General features: G+C 54.6%; 1 protein-coding gene across 1 annotated transcript in view; it reads left to right on the top strand.

The window, feature by feature from the left end:
• Positions 1-21,591, top strand: part of Nuak1 (NUAK family kinase 1) — a 47,001-nt gene that overhangs the window by 4,337 nt on the left and 21,073 nt on the right. The window contains exon 2 of the mRNA XM_033763507.1: positions 11,778-11,898. Within this exon, the coding sequence (XP_033619398.1) occupies positions 11,778-11,898 (121 nt within the window). The remainder of the gene's footprint in view (positions 1-11,777; positions 11,899-21,591) is intronic.

The following is a 21,591-nucleotide window of genomic DNA, read 5'->3' as shown; positions in this document are numbered from 1 at the left end:
TTTTTTTTTTTTTTTTTTGCAAACCACAGAGAAAACACAAAAACACTCCTCCCGCCTTTGCTTCAAGCCGAAAAAGCACTTGCTTCTTAAAACAGCTCACAAAGGAAAAAATTATAACAAATATTTAGCATTTCTCTGGTGGCGGCACAGTCTGAATTCCTTTTAGACCCACAGTGAGTTCTAATTTTGTGAAATGTTTGGATTAGCCACCAATTCTGCTGGAATTTAGAGGGCTTATATTCATACTTAGGCTGAAGCAAAGAAATCTCATAAAATCAGCAGTGTCCCGGCCCAGTGGGACGTCCTGGCCGAGGACAGAGTGACCGTCAGCGCAGCAGGAGGGGAGAAGGGAGCTCGCTGGGCTTGGAGAGCGGGGGTGGGCGTGTTCTTTAGCAGCCGTCCCTGGGGCCCGCCAGGCCTCATTCCACTCCAGCTCATCCGGCTGTGAAGATTCCAGCCCAAGTGCAGTGCTGTGGGCCTGACCTTGTTCCCTCACCTCCCGGAGCCCGGGAATGTGAGGGTAGCAGGGAATCCGGTGTGGGCGTTGACGGCACACGGTGCTTTGGAGCCCCTCCTCTGCACCCCTTCACTCTGTCTCCTCATGGGCCATCCCCGTCTCTCGCCTCCCCACAGGGGCACACAGGGCTGCGAGCATCAGTCCCAAAGACATAAAATAGAATATTCAGTTTCTCGGTTACTCCGGCCATATCCTAAGTGTCTAGAATTCCGGTGTGGCTGGCAGGTACCACGGGCAGCGTGGAATGGACCATGTCCGTCGTCAGGAAGTCCCACTGGGCAGAACGTGTTTGTGTAGACAGTGAGTTTCCTGAAGGCAGGGACCACTTGCAGCCTTGGCCTTGTGTCCTGCCTGGGAGCTGCCTCTCTGAGCAGCCCCTTTCACTATGTTTGCTTGTCCTCCCAGTATCTAGCATGGTGCCTGGTGTGTAGTAAGCAGCCGTTAGAGGTTTCTCAAATGAAGAGGAATGAAGTCTGATTTGGCATTGCCGACATGTGCCCGGCCCAGAGTGGACCTTCAGAAACAGCCACTGGATACGTTCAGAGTCGCCACTGGCTGCATTTGTCTGCTGTGTGTTGGGTGTGCAGTAAGAGTCAGGCCTTGCACAAAGGCACACTGAAGACAGGCAGACACAGCTCCTTCAGTTAAGGAGCTTATCTGATTGGGGGTTTCAAAATTTGGGGGACAAGTGAGTCTCTGGGGTGCACCTGTTAAAAAGTATCATGCTTGGCACCCACACGGGATCTGGGTCAGTAGGGCTGGGATGGGACTTGGGGGCTCTTGGCATCTTCTGTGCTTTCACCAAGCAGCTGGGGGGAAGGCTGGTCTGTGCTTTGAGAAACACAGCCCTGGACCCAGAGAAGCTGGCCTGCAGCTTCCGTCTGAGCATGCGCGTGCCCCTTCCTTCAGCCCACACCTTCTCTTGTGCTAGACCGAGGCTCTTAGGCCCAGGCTCTTAGATTGTACCTGCAACGTGAGGTCTCCTTGCTACACAGCAGGCGGCGTGTGCCAGTGACACCCAACGTGTGGCAGTGACCTGACCTCACCCTCGTGGTTTCTGGAAGATGTGCACACCTTTGTTAGGCCATCGACAGGCGGGTAAACCGAGGCACAGAGAACTTAGTCACTTACCAGGTTCACATTGCTGCGCGGGATTCAGATCCCAAACTGCACCGTTCTGCCAGCCCTGGACTGTGCGCATGTTCCTGGGGTGCCAGGGGTCCTTTTCCTGCCAGTTTCTCGAGCCGAGCCCAGGTGTGGAGTGGGAGATATCTGTGTAGAGGACCGGGACTCCACAGTGTCCACTTGAGCCTCGGCCAGCCCTGTGGGAGTGAGGCCACGGGATGTGGGAGGCCCCTGTGTGTCTTCTGGAGGTGAGAGCCAAAGCCGATGCCTGCTGATCGCCCAGCCCCGTCCGGCCTGGCCGTGCTGGGTGCTGTTCTCAGGGAGGTGAGCTGCCCCTTCCTTGCCCAAGTTTCCTCCTGGAGGCTGGGCCGGGCTGGCACCTTGGACTCTGTTGTGTCACCAGCTGCCCGGAAGCCAGTGCCCGGCTTGTTTTCATTCCAGGCCCTGCTTGTAGTGACCTTTGTCTGTCTGTTTCAGGGAAATAATTCTGTCCTGCAGAGTCCATTCCCTGGGGCCACAGCAGTACTCTTGGAGGGACTTCGTAGTGGGGTGACCTGAAATGGCCTCACAGAAGAGGCGACAGCTGCCTCCTTTCTCCCAGCCTGGCCCACTTCGTCCCCTGCCACGGTCCTTTCAGCCTTGTGGGTAGATAACCTCTCCCGGTAGTGCTGCGACCCCCATGTCTGCCCAAGATCCATCTGGTAACAGCAATATAATAGCAGCAGCTGGCGCTGGGCACGTGTCCAGTGTCTGGTGCAGGACACGCTGGCTGCTGGAGTTTTCTCTTCTCTCACTGCACTTAGCTTTTTCTCGGTTCTGATGAGAGTAAGCGTAAACCTCAGATCAGCTTTTTATCCTTAGAAGAGGCTGTTACATAAGACTGTGCCAGTTTCCTGGGCTTGCGGGGGAGGATGAAGTGTGTGACTGTGGGGGCGCTGACTTGGCTGGGACGGGGGATGGCGTGGGAGCAGCAGAGAGGACCCCAGCATCCCCTTCTTCTGCTGGCCGTGAGCCCCGGTCGAGAGAAGAGAGAAGGCTAGTTAGCCTGCTGCTTTGGTTAAGTGGAAATACTAATGCATTAAATATCGAGCTCTGAATATTTTGGGGGGTTATCAAAGACCAGCCATTTATGAACCAGTCCCTTTAAAAATTGTAGGCATTTCTTAAGGAAATCTTTCTCAGCTGGATGCAGAGTTTCTTGCCTTGTTAAAATGAAGTACCTTGAAGGAAGTTGAAACCTTTTTTGGGAGCTTTGGGTAACTTCTAAATGGTCCTTAGTACTGCATTTGGGAATTTTTGTATCTGCTATTTATAGTTTATCCTCTCCTTCATCAACTTTTGTTCCTTTTTGTGACCTTTTTAAAATGATAAAATTCTCCTTTTCCTTGTAACAGAAGTGATTGGGCTCAATACTAAACATTCACAAGAAAGCAAAGTTAAGGACTAAGGTAGAGTTAGTTGTCGCATCATGTCTGGATTCACTGAGGCAGTTTCTATTCCCATTTTTCCAGCTTTGTTACAGACTTGCTGTTACTAAGCTTGTTGGAATTGCGTTAGTACGTAGGTGTGCTGGTGTACACCTGTAATCCTGGCATTCTGGGAGGCTGAGACAGGAGGAGAGTGAGTTTGAGCTCAGCCTGGGCAATTTGGCCAGATCCTGTCTCAAAACAAAAACAAAAAAAGCTGAGGATGTGGCTGATGAAGGTTCTGGGTTCAATCTGTGTTACAAAGGAAAAATAAATGGTATTAGTAGGAAAACTGAGAATAACTATATGTAGGAGCTCAGTATGTGGGCACTGTGGCATTTCTTTGGTGGCTTTTCTAGGGGTTCTATCCTCTCCTTGTAGATTTCAAGGCTGAATGGATGCAGAGTGATTTTGTCCCCTCAGGTAAAAGCAGGAGCTCCCTTGCAGGGAGCGGAGCTGCCGGTGTCGCTTAGAAGCCTGTGGATGGGCTGGATGTCATGCTTTAAGGCTCAGGGCACTTCCGGCTTTGCTACCTGTTACTTGTGGTGCTTTAGGGTTAGGATTAGGCAGTTTTGGGATAAAGGACCTGATGCTATGTTTGGATAATTGAAACCAGTAAAGGAAAAAAGCCAAAAAACAAAAGAAAAAAGAAACTACCTTTACCTCAACCATCTAGATTGCTCTCAAATGGCATATTTTCTAACTTTCTTTTTTGGAGAAGCAAGAAACAGGATTTGGCCCCCTCGTTAGCCTGCCAGACCCAGTATCTGAACATCAGCCTTAGGTTAATACCAAGATGAACTCAGAAACACTTGAAAGCAACTTGCGTTATTATCTGTGCATAGCTTACATTTTATGACCTGCTCGAAGATACAGCGAGCGTAAATCCTGGGGAGGCCTTCTTATTTACTCCTTTGTGTTTTCTGCAGATGGGGTGTTCACATTAGAGACAGGCTGGCTTCAGATGTCTGCTCCAGCATGTTTTAGCTGAGCTGTGTGAGTCTATTAAACAAATGTAGGGTTCTGGAGGGAGAAGAGCTCTGCCTCAAACCAAATGTTTTACGTGGGGAACATCTGGGGAGCGCTGCTGTTTGTGTGCATGGAACATCAGAGAGCGGCTTGGCGGGCCCTGCCGTGCTGTTTCTGGCCCGTGGTTGCTGGGTCTGACAGCTCTGTTGCAAGGCGATGGTTCTTATGAAGTATTGCCATCGAGGCAGGGCTGGATCCAGGAGGGTAAGTCCCTATGTAGCCACACGCTCCAGCTGCTCTGCTCAGCTCCTGGCCAGCTCCTCCCCAGCATCTGCCCCATGGTCCATCCGCTCCAAGCTTGCTCTTCCCGAGACTTGACCTCCAGAGACTGGAACCAGCACAGTGCCAGGACTTGGCGGTTCTTTACCACCACGTGGGTCCATAGGTTTGACGAAACGTGGCAGCAGGCATGGCTGTGGCAGTGGCGTTGGGTTGGAGCTGCGGGGATTTGGGAATGAACTCCCGTTGGGGCTCCATGTTCCTCTCCTGCGGGGAGTAAGCAGGCTGTTATGGGAGGTGGTGTTGGACACACAGAGGGCGTCCTTTATGGCACCCCTGGCTCTGGTCTCACTCACAAGTGCAGAAGCATTGTGGAAAGATGGTGTGATTTGGGCAGCTTGTTCCCGGTCCAGGCTGGTGATGGTGGGCGGATGGTGTAGAAGGGATTCTTATAAAAAGTGTGGACGGATGGTGTTGAGCACACTGCACTCACCTCAGCTCAGCAAACCCCAAGCAACGGTCTCCCGCAGTGCCGATCCTGTCTGACACTGAGCACACAGCTGCCTCTGGGTACCACCACGAATGCCCCCCTTTGCTGGTCTGCATGCTGATTGTGCTTGAGTAAGTGCACGGATATTCGGTAGGTGTGAACATTGTTTGGCAGAGAATATAGCTTTGTGCAAAGGTCAGCACCATCCTTACCCATCCTTATGCCCGCAATAACAACATGGTGCTCTTGTCAGCTGACAGGAAGTCATAAAAATGACACCTCAGTGGGTCCAGAAGGTGGCATTTGAATTGGTGGCGGTCAAGGGCAGTGGCCCCAGGGCGGCTCTGTGGAAGGAGGTCGTGAGAAGGGGACAGTGCAGACTGCCCAGCTCATGCTGGGAAGGGACACGAGGGACCAAGCAAGGTGGGACTCAGTTCTGGTTCTGGTTGGAGCTGCTTCTTATTTGGGGACACGGGTGCAAGGGACGCGGGAGGAGGCCGTGCGCCTCTGTCACTGTGGAGAACTTGCGGGATGGCCTGAGGGTCTCAGGGACAGCACTCACGGCCGACTCTGGAGCGTGGGCCCCTCTGTCGCAGGGTGGGCAAGGTGCCTTGAACCACAGCCAGCAGGGTGCAGGAGCAAGGTTGGCGCCTGCCGGTGCAGGGCGCTGGGTGCCGGGCAGGGAGGAGGCCCAGCGTCTGCTGCCCTTCCAGCTGGCTGGGGAGCGGACGCGTGGCCCATCGTTTTGAATACAGCCCTCCCGCACGCTCCAGTCTGTTTGCTTCTCTGTGCTGCCTGACAGAGCGGCCAGGACGAGGGGCTGATGGCACAGGGACGTGCCCTCAAGGCGGCGGGAAGCTTCAGTGGAGCTGCAGAAAAGACTGGGGTTGGGACGTGGTGGAGTGGCGCTGGTGAGGCCTCCCTGCCCGGAGAGGCCTCCTCGTCTGGGATTTGCGGAACCCTCCGTGCCAGGCACCGCACTCTTCACGGTCAGCGAGGCACCTGGTTAGCAGGACGCGGCTCTCCTGCTGCGGGGCCCATCGCTGGTGTCCCACAGACTCCATCTCTGCTCCACAGAAGGCAGGGATGGTGTTATTTTTGTAAGAATTTAATGAGTGAGAGGCGGAGAGGTTTAAGAGTGCTACCCTGTGTCAGGCCTGCTGACTGGTAATTATTATGATTACTGTGAATTATCACCCAGCCTCCCGAGCGGGCACTGTCAACTTCATGTGGAAAACGGGAAGCTCACGGCAAGCTGGGATTCGGTGCTTGAGAGATTAGCAGGTAAAGGCAGCACCGGCAGCAGGTGGCCAGCACTGGGACGGGTGGGTGAGATGCCCCACTGTGGGTTTATGCCTCTTTCACAGTCCTTTTTAACATGGAGTCCGGTTAGCAATGGCTTTTCCACACGCATTGCATTAGGCACCGCTCAGGCCAGGAGATCCTGGGTGAGTTAGAGAGAGGTGGTCTCGGGGCCAGGAAAGCTTATAGGTGGTGGGGAGCCAGCGGGGGAAGCAGGACCCTGAGGTGCATCGTGGGGCATGGGATGGGGCCGAGCCAGGTCTCAGGGATGGACATGGAGGGTTTGGTCAGCTGGCAGAGATGATGGACAGGAAGTGGCGGAGGAAGTAACAGGAGGGATGGCAGGGCATGAGCACTGTCCCCTGCCCAGGCTGCCCCTGGGGTACCTGTGACGACTACAGGTCCCAGCGCCAGTCTCCTCCAGGGCAGGAGCTGAGTGCTGGGTCGGTCTCCCCTCCTGATGGGGGTGCAAGAGGTGCCTGCCTGGGGCTCCTTGCACTGTGTAGGGTTTGGGCTGCTGTGGCAGGCGTCCCAGGCAGGTGTGTGGGGTACTGACTGGGGGCAGGGAACATCTGGAAGATGTGTGGGGAGCGAATGGGACCCTGTGAACCATGAGCAGTGACAGCGTCCAGCGCACGGGGAGAAGGTGTTGCAGGCTTCTGACGATTTGCCCTTCACTTGCCCATAAAATCACCCATGGTGAAAATAGAAAATAAAGCCAGGCCCTTGTTCTGGCCTGTAGTATTTCACCGTCTGAAGCAGTTGAAAACTTTCTTGTCTGGGTTCGTCTCCCCTGGACCAGCTTACCTCTCATCTCCTTTGTCTTTGGAGACCTCCTTTGGTTTCCGAGATCTTTGGTGTCCTTTACACTCACCCACGGTCCCCAAGGCCAGTGATTCAGTAGTGGCTCCAAGTGAATGTTTACAACCCAGTCATTGCAGTGAATTAAGAAATAACGGGATACAAACCCAAGTCGGGGTGCAGGAGCTGGGGCAAGGCTTGGACTGGACCCAGGGTCTTGGACCTGGCTGTGTGGGGGCCGTGCTCCCTGTCCCCATGCCGGTGAAGCCGTGTGCCAGGTGGCAGCGAAGCGTGCCTAGGAGTGTCTGTCGCTCCTCACCTCAGTGTTAAAAACACAGCAGTTCTAGGGCTCTGCTGCCGCCGCCGCTGCTGCTGCCCCCGGCGCACTTAAACTTGAGCCTGCACCTTAACCTCCCCGAGACTCAGTTTCCCCATCTGTCCCGTGCGGAGGTGGTGCAGAGCCCAGCAAGGCCTAGAAGCTCCGACGTGGGCCGGTGAGAGCAGTGCTGACAGTGGTCTGGCATGGTGGCCCTGCCCTCGCCTCACATTCGGGGAGGACGCACCGCTCCTGCTGCCCCTTTGCCAAGGGAAACTGAGTCTGAGACTGGACTCTGGCAGACTCGCCCTGGTGCCGTCTCCTGCGGTTCTGTGGGATTGGAGGCCATCAGTACGGGTGGCCCGACCTTGGCCGGATGTGGGGGCCCCCTGCGGGTCTAGCCCAGAAGTCACCTCGGGCGCTGGGGCCCCCTTTCCCTCACTCCTCAGGCCTTTGCTCCGGGGAGAACAGCAGCTCTCTTGAGCTGCTGGTGTGATGTTGAGTCTGGAGTCAGGAGACCTGTGAGCGTAGGGGTGACCCGCGGCCCCTCGGGGAACCGGCCCTGCCGCACGAGCACCTCTTCTCTGCTGGGTCACAGTGTGCTCGCTGAACGACCCCGCAGGCCGGGCTCCGAGGCTGCCTCCCGGGAGCTCCCCACAGGGCAGACTTGCCATAGCCAGTCGTGTCCCTAGGCCATGGCGCCACCCGAGGGGTGGCTCGTTCTCCTCCTGCCCTCTGTGTGGGTGGCAGTCGTGAGCTCGTGAACCAGCCCCTGGTGGTGAAGCTGGACAGCGGTGGGTGTCCCAGCCACACGGCCCGTCGGCAGTCCGCAGACCTCGGGGCGACATGCAGCCGTTGGGCGCACGCCGGTGGATCTGGCCACGCTGACCCCGTTCGCTGCGTTTTCATCTTCCTGTCTGCCCTCCCTGCCGGCGAGCTGGGTGGCAGATGGCTGGCTCAGAACCTGGGTGTCCACTTCGCTGGCGCGTGGCTGGCATTGGGCAGGGCTGCCTGCCTGCCCCTCCTGTCGTCCTTGCTTGGTCGGCTGTGGTCCCTGTCTTATTCACAAACTCCAGTGCCATCGCTGAGGTTTCTTAGCTGTGCTTCCCTTCCTTGGACACAAGCATGCAGCTGGGACAGCAGGCTGGGGCGGGGCCGGAGAGTGAGGGGCGGCTGCACAGGTGAGAGTGTCCAGCCCTAGCGTCTGGGTGTCCCTGGCTCCATCCCACACAGCTCTGGAGGAGGACAGTGGGTCAGGGAGGAGCATACTTTTCTCAGAGCCTCTCGTGAGCGAGGGCTGCAGCTGCCACTGGTGGGGGGCTCCCTGCATGCTGTCTCCCCCGAGCCTGTCTGTCCGATTTTTGGCTGCCAGCCCACTCGTGGTGAACCCCCCCATAAAGACAGGACGCAACAGGTGGGCAGGGAATGGGGAGCCATTCTGGTCCCAGGGCAGCTTGCTGGGCACTCTCCTGTGTTGGCCAGGCCCCTGCCCACGGAGAGCAGGCTCATGGAATTAATTCAGGGCTTTCTCACAACATGGCCTCTGGGTGGCATGGCTGTGACCCAGGCGATCTGGGAGCTTGGCCAACGAGTCTGGGTCCCACACTAACTGTCCAGCTCCCGGGGAGTCCAGGAAGCTGGGATGTGGCCCTTCCTGGGCATGGCCCTCCTGTCCTCCTGCAGGGGTCTGTGGCCCTGGTGGAGGAGCTGCTGCTCAGCCCTGCACCCTGGGGCATGGTAGGGTGGCCGGGTGAGGCCTCAGCCTGTGAGTGGCAGGGAGCTTGGCAGGGTGCACGCCCGGGGTCAGGGGTGACCTTCTTCTCGCTGTGTGAGAACTGCGCCTGTGTATGACCCCGGCTGCCCCGGGCTGCCCCGGGCTGCCGTCTGGGACCTCACTGGCTGCCAGGGAAGCTGTGTCTGCCCCCGGCCTTGGCGTCTTCAGGATCCTTTCCAGAGCTCCTCATCCCCGCCCCATACCCCTATCCTGGCTCAGCTGCTGCCCCAGCTCTAGCTCCCTGTTTTACAAGCTTTCTGACTCGGGCAGTGTTTGTTTTCACTGTGCCTCAGCTTTATTATTTGGTTAGTGAGGGTGTAGTTAGGACTAAATGAATACTGTGCAGTGTGATCGAAAACTACAGTGAATATTGAAATTTAAAAAATGAATTATAGTAAAAGGCTTTGCGCTGAACCCCCTGCCCCCTTCTTTTGAGCACACTCATCGCACTGTCCTCACCACTTTCTGAGGCCGCTCTGGAATCCTCTTTCCTGTGTGTCTTCAGTTTTGATGTCGTGGCTGTCCCAGCATCCCGAATCTGTTCAGAACGTTTCCCTTTCGTAGTCACTTGGGGAAGAGCCGGAAGTTGCACGGTGCCAGATCCAGTGAATACGGACGGTGAGGACACAGCGTCAGCTTGTGAGGAGCCAGCCTTTCCGCTGGATGATGCTTGATAGCAGCATTCACCGTAATTTTTCACACCTCATAGAGACACCCACGAGAGAGGACTCCAGAGCTGCTCCGGAAAGTGGGATGAGTGTTTGAAGTGAGGAGGAAGATTTTGAGGGAGGTTCGTGGCAGTGCGCCCCTCACTGTGAACTTCAGCATTTCCTGTGCACACTGACCCCTGTGTAAGTGTGAGTCGCGTTACCCTTGAGAGTCCTGCCAGGGGTAAGAAGGACCGTGCAGCACTCTGGCCGCTGTCCCCAGACCTGCAGACTGAGCCCACACTTCTGCAAGGCACCAGGCGTCCTCGGCCTAGAGCCCCCCTGGCTGGCGCACGGGGCAGAGGCCTGGGACTCGCAGACGGCCTCCCCTCCTCCTGTGGCTCCCACAGGCGGGTGTGCTCCTGTGGCCGGGCTCACCCACCGGGCTTTGCTTTTACCCTGCATGTGCCCCGAGGGTGAGGGTGTGTGTGGTGTGGGCTCAGGAGGAGCGTCCCGTGATACAGTGTGCTGCAGGACTGTCACCCGGCAAGCGTGGCCCCGGCTGTGGGTCCCTGAGTCCCGGCCTTGTTCATTCGCTGCCCTTCGTGCACGATTCGATTACCGTGTGCTAGCGCTTAGTTGCTTCCATTCCTCAGCACGAACGGACGTAGGGCTCTCACCCCGTCTTACTGATGGGGACACAGACCCGTGAGGGTCCTCTCTGCTGTCCCCATCCGGCCTCTGTCAGCACGTGCCCAGCACCACAGCAGCCGCTGCAGGGCAGGTGCTTTCTGGTGCTTTCTCAAAAAAGGAGAGAGAAGGAAAAGCTGCCAGCCCTGCAGGGGGCTGGGTCCGTCACCTTTAACGGGCGGCGGGGTTGGCGGCCGGGTGTGGGGCCCCGCATGCGGTTTTCGCATTACACTGGCGGTGGCCGTGTTTAAAACACCGTTTTATGAGGCGCACACTGCTGTCTAAACTCGGACGTTTATGGAGGTGCCTGCGCTGTGTTGCCCAGACACCTGAGTCCCGGGCCGGCTTCGCTGCTGACGTGTGCCCAGTGGGCTGTGGTTTCAGACGTTTGGTCATCTCTCTCTTCCTGCGCTTTCCTTGTAGACGCGTAGGTCCCCGAAGCCTGGAGAGGGGTCCCTGTCCCCGCAGGGCCTGTCCAAGCACCACGTGTGCTGGCTGCTCGTGGAGTGGTCACAATGGGTGCGATTTTTGCTTCTGGCTCACGGGCTGGGGCCCAGACTGCTTGGTGGGCTTCTTGCTCCCTGTGGGTTCCCTCTTTCCTGTGTAGTTTTCCCCTTCTTAGAGGCAAAGCAGGCTAAGAGACAGCCGGCCTGTCATGAGCAAAGATGGGTCTGTGGGCAGAGGTTTCTGCTGGCAGATTCCTGCTGCCATTTAATGCCTCTTGTTCCTTTGAGTGGTGCTGTGTGCCATGCCGTGGCCCTGGTGATCTTCTGCAGCGTGGGTTTGCACGCGACATCGGCTCAGAGCTTGGACATTGCGGGCCGGGCGGGGAGGCCGGACAGGGGCCGCTGCTTTTGTTTCATCCTGGTTTGTCTCCAGTGGAGCCTTTTCTTTCATCACACCGTGCTGGGGAAGGTGTCTTGGCAGGGAGGGTGCGGGAAAGATCTGGTCTGGAGCAGTTTACCAGCACGCAGCCGAGGCTGGGGTCTTAAAACCCAAGGTTTGGGGCGGAACTGGCCTGGAGATTGGCAGGGAAGTGACTCTTAAAAAAGTCATCACTGCACGTTAGAGATGTGCTGCATGCGGACACCCATTGGACGGAGCTTGCCTTTTTCTGCTCTCAAAGGATCAGGGCTCCTAGAGTAAATGAATCTGGCCATATTAGGCAGCCTGTGCTTTATAAAAAACCCATGATCCTAAACCCTAGGCTGTTAAAAGCTAATGTTTTCTGTTGCTGGAAGAAGGATGTTTTTGTTCTAGATGAATGGGGCTATTTCAGGAACTTTGTTTTGGTGATTGTCAGTTTTGCCAACAAGTAACATCTGTATTTATTCTTCACCCCCATGGCTGATTTGCATCTGTTTAGTTCTCTGAGTAACGTTTCATTTCCTGACTTTATAGGTTGCTATAAAATCCATTCGTAAGGACAAAATTAAGGATGAACAAGACATGGTTCACATCCGACGGGAGATCGAGATCATGTCGTCCCTCAGCCATCCTCACATCATCAGTATTTATGAAGGTCAGTGACGCCTCTCTTCACTCCCCTGTCAGTTACCATCCCCACGCCACCCGGCTGCCAAGGATTGCCTAGGTACCAGCCCTGCTGGGCCAGAGCCGAGTATTTTTCCTCATGATGCAAAAATAGCCCGGTGTCATCTCTTTCGGTTACCTTGCATGCAGCCGGACACACACAGGGCAGCTCACTGGGTCGTAAACCATCTCTGGCAGTCACTTTACTCCATCCTCCTGGGTCCCGGCTGTTGCATAGCAGCCTGTGTCATTGAAAGCGAGTCTGGGAGACAGCCGGGGAGCCTGAAAGGTGGCAGCTTGCCGGGTGACCAGCTGACAGCAGGTAGACGGTCACTGTCATCCCCTGACCAGGGACGCTTTGCTGGGGTATGAAGCATTTCTAAGTTTGGCTCTTTGAGTTGGGAATGAACTCTGAGCAGGTCCAGGAAATGCTGAGAACTGGAGGCTGGGGATTTAGCTCAGTGGTGCCACCGCCTGCCTCGCAAGTACAAGGACCTGAGTTCGATCCCTGGTATCAAAACAAAACAAAACAAAAAAGAACCGGGCTGCAGATGCTCTGCAAATGCAGCGCGAATTGCGGCTGGTGTTTATGAAAGAGCAGGGTGGGGAAAGCTTATAAAAATGCTTCTGCTTCAGTTCAGCTCTTTCTCGGTCCTCCCTGAGAAGACACAGAAAGTACAAACCTCTCACAGCCTGTCATTATTTTTTAATATCCTGCAAAGAAATGACACAGGCAGTGCGTGTGATCGAAACGCACATGTTAAAAATGAAAAAGAATCTTTCTTCTAACCCCTTGTTTGTTACCTTACCCCATTTGTGCCTGTATTTTTAACCTGTTTCTCTGTATTCATTTGTGGTTTTTACCCAAAGTCAGATGACATTGCTTATGCTGCTTTTTAGCTTGCTTTGCTTTTTCATGGGTTACATCATGTGTCGGTCTGTGTCAGTAAATATTGTTTGTAAAAACATTTAAAGAGGCTTTGCAATATTTCATTTATGGGCATACCGTATTTTATTGAATCTCATTCCTGTTGCCAAACGTTTAAGTTGTTCCAAATTTCTGGCTGCTGTGAACAGGGTTTAATGATCTTCATTCTGTATCATTTTCTGATTGTTTTTGTAGGAAAACATTCCTAGTCTTGGGCTTTAACGAGTCCAAGAGTCTCCCAGGATACTTGTGAATATGAGGTGCAGTCAGATAAATGAATCTATTTTTAATTTTGGGGAGGGGGCCTGAGGGGTTATCAGGTAGGGCTAAGAAACCAGGTGGTGTTTAACTTTCCTTCACCCTCTTTGCCGCCCCCCTTGCTGCTTTTGTTTTTTTTTCTTATCTAGAAATAAATATTTGCATATCTTATCTTTCATCCCTGTCTTTCTAAAGCTCATTTTGGAGCCATTGGGGAATGAGATTTTTAAGGGAGGTTTCAGTCCTTCAGGGGTGTACTCCTTTCACAAACATCTCTGCCAGTGATTCTCAAAGCGCAGCCTGGGGGTCAGCAGCATCAGCTGGAGGTGATTAGAAATGCAGGTTCTCAGGCCTCCCCCGGCCCGAGGAACCGGAAACTGGGGGCGGGGCAGCAGTCTGTGCTCTCACGGGTCTGAGCATCATGGCTCTGCAGAGTGTCAGCTTCCTGTCAAGAGCTCTTCCCATGAGCTTGCACGTTCAGAGACAAGTGTGGTGTGCATCCTGGAATCAGGAAACACACAGCCGTGTGGAAAAGTATCGTGCATCTACGTAAGTAGCAGAAACCAGGACTCCAGAGGCCGGGCTGTGGGAGTCGTGCAGATGCACGGTGTCTGGACTGACGTAAGGGAGGCTTTTTGGGAAAAGAATCAACAAGTGTGGAATTCCACCCCGATAAACCTGAACACGCTGGTGAACGAAGGGGATTGTAAACATTACAGCGAGTAGAGTGTGGCAGTGGGAGTGCAGGGCAAGGCGAGTTGATGGGATTCTGAGGGTTTTGCTGCAGGCAGCCTGGTTACTGTGGAGACCCAAAGGCCAGGGTGACGGTGACCCGTGTGGAGTGGACTGGGTGGGTCCTGTGCGGTCCGAGCGCCGCTCTGAGAGCTGCTGGCCTGGAGCGCGGAGCTCCATCCAGAAGGCAGAGAGGCCAGCACAGCGGAAAGTCTCCGGCTGGCAGTCCGGCTGGACGAAGTCCGTGTGTCCAGCACCATGCCCGCTCTGGGATCCGGCTGAGATGAATGGGGAGCAGGAAGCGGTCCCCCTGCCCAGGGCTTGGCCAGAGATGAACCTCAGTGGAGGATGTTCTACGACAAGGGCAGGCTGCGTCAGTCCGGAGGGAGGGGAGCCCTTGCTTCGTAACCTTAAAGAAGTGTGCCTGCGTGGATCACAGTTTTCCTGGGAACTAGAAATAATTCCAAAGCCGCACGGAAGAGCGTGGGTCTGCGTGTCGGGCAGATGCAGGTTTCAGTCCCAAGTCCAGGGACTTTGTGTAGGTCGCCTCGGCAACCACACCTGCCCTCAGGTGGGGCTGCTGGTGGGGTTGACAGCACAGGGCACTCAGGGAGATCATTGCTGCATTGTCACGAGGAGGACACTGGAGTGTGGCCAGTGGGTACCATGCAGGCAGTGCGTCTAGGACGTTTCATCACACAGAAGTCCCTCCTGCACGGTGCTGCTGCTGTGCTTTTTGTCACCTGCATGGGTTGGTTTCTTTCTGGGGAGAAGGCACATAGCTTTTGCCAGACTCCCTGAGGGATTCCTGGCCTCCAGTAGGTTAAAGAGAACTTACTGCCTTTTAAGTGCTTTGTGAGATGCAAGTTCCACACAAATAAAAGTTGTTGTGTTGATTTGGAAAACTCCTAAGGACTTAAATGGGGTCTTTTCCCTTTGAATTCCTCAGAGATCCCTGCTTTCTGTTCTGTTCCCTTTCCCTCTGCTTCTCTACGTGTACTGAGTCTCTGTAGAGGAGAGCAGCGCCCTTCTCTTCCCGCTTGGGGAGCAGCAGCTGTGCCCAGGCTGCGTCCCAGTGCTTACACCTCTGCCTGGGACCCCACAGTCCTCTACCCTGTGATTCCAGCTGCTGTGTTGCCCAGGACCCCTGGACCTGGCTCTGCAGGGGAAGAGTCCCACAGAACTTGGTAGTTTGCAGAGTTCCCAGGTGAACCGGTGAGCCCAGGAGGCCAGCGTTTCCCACCGCAGTGGGGGAAACCGAGGCTCTGGGCGGGTGGGGCCTTGCTCTGTGCTAGTTTGCTGTAGCCGAGCAGCACCGACTCGGGGCTCAGACGACACACGTCTCTTCTGTCGCGGTGCTGAGGGCTAGAAGTCTGAGCGAGGTGACAGCAGGCAGCTGTCTGTCCCCAGACTTCCTCTTCTCACAGGGACACCAGCACCTCACCTTGACTTACTGATCTCTGTGAAGACCTCTGAGGTACTGGGAGTTAGGGCTTCACCATGACCTTGGGGGAGGGGACACATCAGCCCATCACATTAGTGGCACAGCTGGGTGCTGGTCCTGACACCCAGGCCTCCTGACCCCATGTCTCTTTGACCTTGCCAGAGTCCTGCATTTCTGTTGGCCTCGTGTCTGGTGTTGCCAGCTCTGTGGTCACCTCTGCCCGGCCCTTCTCCTGACTGGCTGCCCTTGCACAGCCCTGGGGCGTGGTGGTGGTGGTGGTGGCAGCTTCATGTCTGTGGGCCGCTCAGCCCAGAGCCTGAGTGAGTGTGGAAATGCCTTCATTTGCTTAGTGGGAAATCAGGGCTGAGGCCATTAAGTGGCTCTTTGGACATTAGCCAAAGGAATAGAAGCTATTAAAGAACTTCACACTTCCTTCTTCAGTAAGGACCTTTATAATTACACGCGCACGCGCGCGCACACACACACACACACACAGGCCCCAGCAACAGCAGCGACATGGCAGAGCAGCATGCCCAGCCCTGCATGAAAGTCTGTAATAACTTGTGGTACTGGGGTACGGTGCCTGAGAAGAAGAAATTCATTCATGAAAGAATACTAAAAAGTACCTGCTATGTGCTGAGCCTCATTTAGACACTGGGAACACAGGGCAAACAAAACAAGTGCCTACCTTTCTTGGAACTGGCATTCAAGGAAGGGAGACTGGCATTCAGCTGAGCGAACAGATACAGTGGCCGTGGAAGCATTTCTGACGTGCTTTTTGAGAAACAGTCTTGAGTTGAGTCCTTAGGGAAGCAGGTCTAAGCCCTTCAAAGATCTGGGTTTTAGGCACAGGGAATGCATAGGCACGTTCTCAGAGCAAGGGCGGAGCTTTTGTTGGTAGAAATGTGCATTAGTCAGCTTCCCAGTGGCTGTCACGCAGTACTGACACTTCAGTTTAAAAGAGGGAAGTTTGGCTCAGTTTCAGGGATTCAGTCCATGGTTGACTGTCTCCAAGGCAGAAACATCACGGCCGATGGGTGTGGAGGAGCAAAGCTGCTCGGTTCAGGGTGGCCAGGAGACAGAGCAGGGGACGGCAGCAGAGAGGATAGGTAAGAGATCAGGTATTACACCCAAGGCAGTGCCTCTGTGACCCACCCAGACACACCCAGAAGTGTGTCTGCTCATCCCTGGGGTGGCTCCCAAGCCAACTGAGTTGACAGAATTAAGGTTCTCAGCTCAACATGACGGGGGACCTACGAAGCTGAGGGAGGGGCTGAGTTGGTAGGTGCAGGAGAGAGGAGTGGGATCGGCCGTGTCTTCACCACCCTGGTAAAGGAAGGAGTGTGGACTCTATGCCAGGCATGATGGGAAGTTACTGGAAGGTTCCGCGGAGGAGGTAGCTTTTTTATTTTCGCTTAAAAAGTCACTTGTATTAGCAAGGAATTACTGTTTACCCTGTGCTAGGAGGTATACCTGTCTTATTTCATCCTTATATTTGTGAAATATGAACTATTAACACCCCTGGCTTATGGAAAATTTGCCTTAGGGGCCACATTCCTTTTCCAGAGTTATTCCAAGTAGTAAGTAGTGGGTTGGTTGTTGATCCTGGGGAGGAGGTGGAGGCACTGCAAAGCCTGTTCTTATGCTCAGCAGGCCCTTGGTGGCCTGCTGTACCCCGTTCCTAGACAGAAGTGTCACTGCAGAACCCATGACACACTGAATCTTGGCCTTCACCACTCGCTGTCTTACATCTAAGACGCTCGGTCCCAGCTTTGCAAGTTGTTATTTTCAGGTAAAATATTTCGGCCAACATCTTAGGAAGAAGCTTGTGGCTCTCATCTGGGAAAATCATAGTTTCAGTGTTTTCTAAAGTACAGAACACTGAAAATACACGTTATTTAGATATCATTCACAATACCTATGAAATCCAGGACTTCGCCGAATCAGCTCTGAGTTCACCAGATCCCAGCACCGTGTCCTTCTGGAGCCGGACCCTGGGTCAGCCCCTCTGTTGACCCATGGGTGAAGGTGTAGGCCCTCAAATTTGTCAGCTCTGGTGGACACAAGCCGTAGCAGCCTCCGATGTTAAGTCAGCAAGAGAGGACACGGCCTACTGTGGTGTGGGCGAGTAAGGTCACCTCATTGGAGAAGCGGCAGGAGGAAGTACCAGCATTTTGGAGGCGGACCCTTTCTGGGCAGGCAGAGGAATTCCTTGGGCTCAGCAGGGAGGTAATTGATAATATGGGAAAAACAGCTGGAGAGGAAGAGCACCCTGGAGCTTTCCACTTGGTTGCCTGGGATGGAAGAGATAAAAAGTTTCTGCAGAGGTTCTGATTTCAGGAAGAGTTCACTCATCAAAGCCACCGTCTCATCCCCCACTTCCCTTGAGAGGCTGAGACCTGACTACAAAGCCACCCATACTGAACATCTTGGCTGCACGATGCTTTGGGGACCTCCGTGTCCCATCTGGTAACTGTGCGGCTCGGAAAAGCAAATGGGGGCAGTGGGAGATGTGGCCTGAGCTTCCCTTTTATGCCCAGCTTCGGTTTCTGCAAACCTCTGTCCCTGGCCATGCGAGGCGATGCTGCTCTGCGTGCTCTGGGATAGAGCCGGCTGCCACCCTTTCATGTCTTCTCTGGGCTCAGTGGGGGCGGGTGCTGGCTGGTGGGGACGTGGTAGGAAGCCTGCTTGGCATCTGTTCGCTGTGTTCACTCTCTTTGTTCTTCAGACTTGAAAAAACAATGAAAGAGACAGACACGCAGGGCTGCTGGATGAGCGTGTCTGCCTCACGCCCTGCCTCGTGAGCCTTCCCTTGCCGCCCTGGGTTGATGCACCAGTGTCCGCGCTATCAGGCGGTCTCTGCAGTCCCAGGGAGAAGCTCTTCTCATCTTTCCAGGACCTGCACCATACTCTGCCTTTTCAGGTTACCTCTGCCTCCTGAGATTTTGGTAGATGCTTTTGGAAGGGGATCTTGCTCTTGCCTTCTTTTGGCAATCTCTGCTCGCAAAGTCCCACAGAGCAGAGAAGTCCAGAGGCAGAGGCTGTGGAGAGACCCACAGCCCAGTGGTGCCCTGTGCTCAAGCCTGGGGTGAGAGACTTCTGCGGACTCCAGCAGAGCTCCGGGAGTCAGAAAGTGTTGCTGCCACCGGGGAAGAGCAGGGTCCAGGTAGAATCCCTGATTAGTGGTCCTCAGAGGTGGTCCAGGACCCACCCGACTTACTGAATCAGAGTGTGGGGTAGGCCGGGCCATCTGGGGTCAGATGCAAGAGGGAGAGGGAGAGCCACCCATGTGGAAGGTCAGAAAGCAAAGCAGGGTTGCATTTCTTGCGTCTGATGCTATTTGGCAGTGCTGACTGCCGAGCGGAGGCCGTTATGCTTCCCAGACTGCTGTGCGGACCCAGGTTTCTCAGGCGGCAGGGCTCGCATTCAGCCCTGGTCCAGGCTCTCCCAGAGGCAAGGGCTGAATTGATTTAACGAGGTCAGGGGTCCGCAGCATCCCTGCTGCTCTCATCCACTCGCTCCCTTCTTAGCCGTTTGTCCATCTGTGCAGTCGTGGTCTCCCAAAGATGTGTTGGCAGGTGTCCTAGTGGGGCAGGTGTGTGGATGATCTGCACTGGCACTCAGCTTGCACAGGCTCCCTGAGGCTGTTTCCTTACCCGTGAATGGGCCCACCCAGGGCCCCTCTGGGTGAGTGTGGGGGATACAGGAGCTGTGGGTGACATCTCTGTGTCGGGCCAGGTGCTCTCCGTGGGATACTCGGGCTGGGGTTGAGGTGTCCTTTAGGGCCAGAGTGGTGACATCTCCTGGAGGAGGGAGGGGGAGAGATGGAGGAGGCCACATCCTGGATTCTAAGTGGGATCGCAGACTGGGGTTCTAAGTGCTGCAGGCTGCAGGAATCCGGGGAGTTTGCACAAGTTGCCCAGGCTGGGGGCCCCTTCCTGAGCATTCCAGTGTTAATTTGCCAGGCTGAGAAATACAGACTTCGCTCTGCAGCCCAGAGAAGCTGAGCCCTGCCCTCGGGACTGGGCCTGATCACTTGCGATCAGCGAATTCCAGAGAGGAGCAGGGAGTGATACCTGGGCTCCTCTGTGTGGTGCCTGCCCCCATCTGGGACCCAGAGCCTGTAGACAGCTCACTGCACTTGGTGAGAGCTGCAGGATGCTCCCGATGACTCTCCTCACCCCTGGCGGATTGCTGAGTGTGTAATGCACCCCAGCCCTGCAGACCGGACCTGGATGAAGGACTCAAGCACCCCAGCGCAGAGTTGTCTTCAGATTTCACTGTAGGAATGAGCTCTTCAGCTCTGAATCTTTCCAGCCGCATTTCTAATGAGTTTCCTATTAAGTTAGCTATTTGACCTTTCAGTGTATTATTTTCATTGTTTTCGTTTGATTACACCCAAGTCATTTTTCCAGGGGCCAGAGATTAGAAGTAAACTAAAAATGAATGCTACTCCCTGGCTGTCCTGCCTCGCCCTTCTGAGTTTCCTGGAATTCAGTTTTTTCTAGTGCCTTAAATAATACCACTTGTGCTTGAAGCTAATTTGTAAGTGGGAAAGAAAGAACTGTGTTTTTAGTAAGAGGGGCTTTTGAAATGAACGGGGATGTCTCGCTTCCTGTGCTTAGCGGCTCCGAGTGTGCTGAGGTCACCTTGCCGCTGAGTGGTGGAGGCTGGGTTTGAATCCAGGAAGCCTGGCCTTGTCAGTCCGCTCTTCACGGCTGTAGGATGATGCTCACGGAAGCGGCTTCGGGGGTGGAGCTGCCGGATGCTCCTAGGGTGGCTGAGCTGTACCTGGTGGGTCCCACTGGGAGCAGGATAAACAAGCACAGGCCTGAATTTCCTACCTCAGCAGCCATGGCAAAGACTTCAGCTGCTGGTTCCATGAGGGGAAGCAAGGCTGTCTGCCCAGAAGACCTTTGAGCACCCCCGGCGCTACGAGAATTGGGGAGCATGCATTTTTCAGGCCTGCCCTGACTGTGTCAAGTTCGAGAGCCCTTGCTGCAGGCTGGGGTCGCTGGGCGAGGGAAGAGTTGGAGCGCTGGTGAGAAGGAAAGGCGCAGAAGGAGATGAGGAGGGAACGGTCCAGAGAGGAGTGTGTGCCTGAGGCTGGCAGAGCCCTTTGCAGCTGAGAGCCTGCTGCGTTCCCATGGAAACGCCCCCCCAAGGCTGTGGAAGGAGGGCGGGGCTCCTGTCCTCTCTTCCTCACAGCTCTCTGCCCCCGAGCCCGTGGCCTCTGCCTTCTGGGATCTGTTGTTGGGTCCCAAGTAGCACTGATGACCCAGCAGGAGCAAGTGGTTCCTAGCGAGACTGCAGCTTTTGCAGGTGGCGCCCACCGTTTCTCCCCATTATTCCTTCTGCCTTCCGTGGAGCCCACGCCTGGCAGTGGGTGGCCTGCTTGGCCATGGCTCTTCCTGGGCATGCCACCCAACGTCCAGAAAGACAATGAGTGAATTAAAAAGCCGCCCATTGTCCAAACCAGGAAACCCAGTGACTCAGCCCTAACCTCCTTGGCTGTGGGGAGCTGCCCGTCTAGCTGAATTTTCTCACCCTCGCTGCCGGGGGCGTCCAGACTCAAGAGACTAGAGGGCCATTTTGTGAAGCTGTGAGCACACGAGATGTTTGAAATTTAGTTTTGGGGAAGAAGTTTTTAAAGAGTAAATCTTGAGTCGACTAATGAGGAAATGAGGCTTTGGACAGTTCTTTCACGGAGAGATCTCTTTGTGTCTGAAATGAAAACTATGCTCCTTTCTGTGAGGCTGTTCCTGGCCTTTAATAGGAAAGTCCCCGGGAGTGGAAAGGTGCTTCTGCCTGTGATTTAGGGTAGTAGTGGACAAGCTGCTATGCCACGTAGGGATGGTGACTTATGGGAACAAAGCTGGGATAGGCAGAGGCACGAAGAGAATCCTGATCAATCACAGCCTAACCTCTTGGTCTTTTTGTTTAAAAGCAACAGAACTAGTTATGTTCCCTCAAGGTTTCATGTAGACCAGAAGCCTATCTTTCATTTCCACAGAAAGAAATCCTCCATTTTCCAGAACCTTCTCTTCCGGAAGCATCCTATGACTTGATCTCCTATCTGTCCTCCTGAGCTGCTTTCTTGCTACATGGCCTAGCCAATTTGGCTCAGAAATGACCAGTGGATGGGTAAAAACCCCATGATCTCCTCACTCACCAGTGTTTCTCCCAGGGTGGAACATTGTTTTTATAATACACATTTTCTCAAGTTACACAAGTTGTGTTATTAACCTTGAGAGCAGTAGGAGGGACTCTTGAGGAGCTGGGTAATTAGCGAGATCGTGAAAGCCAGACAATCAGAAGGC

Source organism: Fukomys damarensis, unplaced genomic scaffold (assembly GCF_012274545.1).
Source record: "Fukomys damarensis isolate Sample0158 unplaced genomic scaffold, DMR_v1.0_HiC HiC_scaffold_15, whole genome shotgun sequence".
NCBI lineage: Eukaryota > Metazoa > Chordata > Mammalia > Rodentia > Bathyergidae > Fukomys > Fukomys damarensis.
Note: the sequence above shows the minus strand (reverse complement) of the source record. Positions and strands in the feature narration are given on the sequence as shown.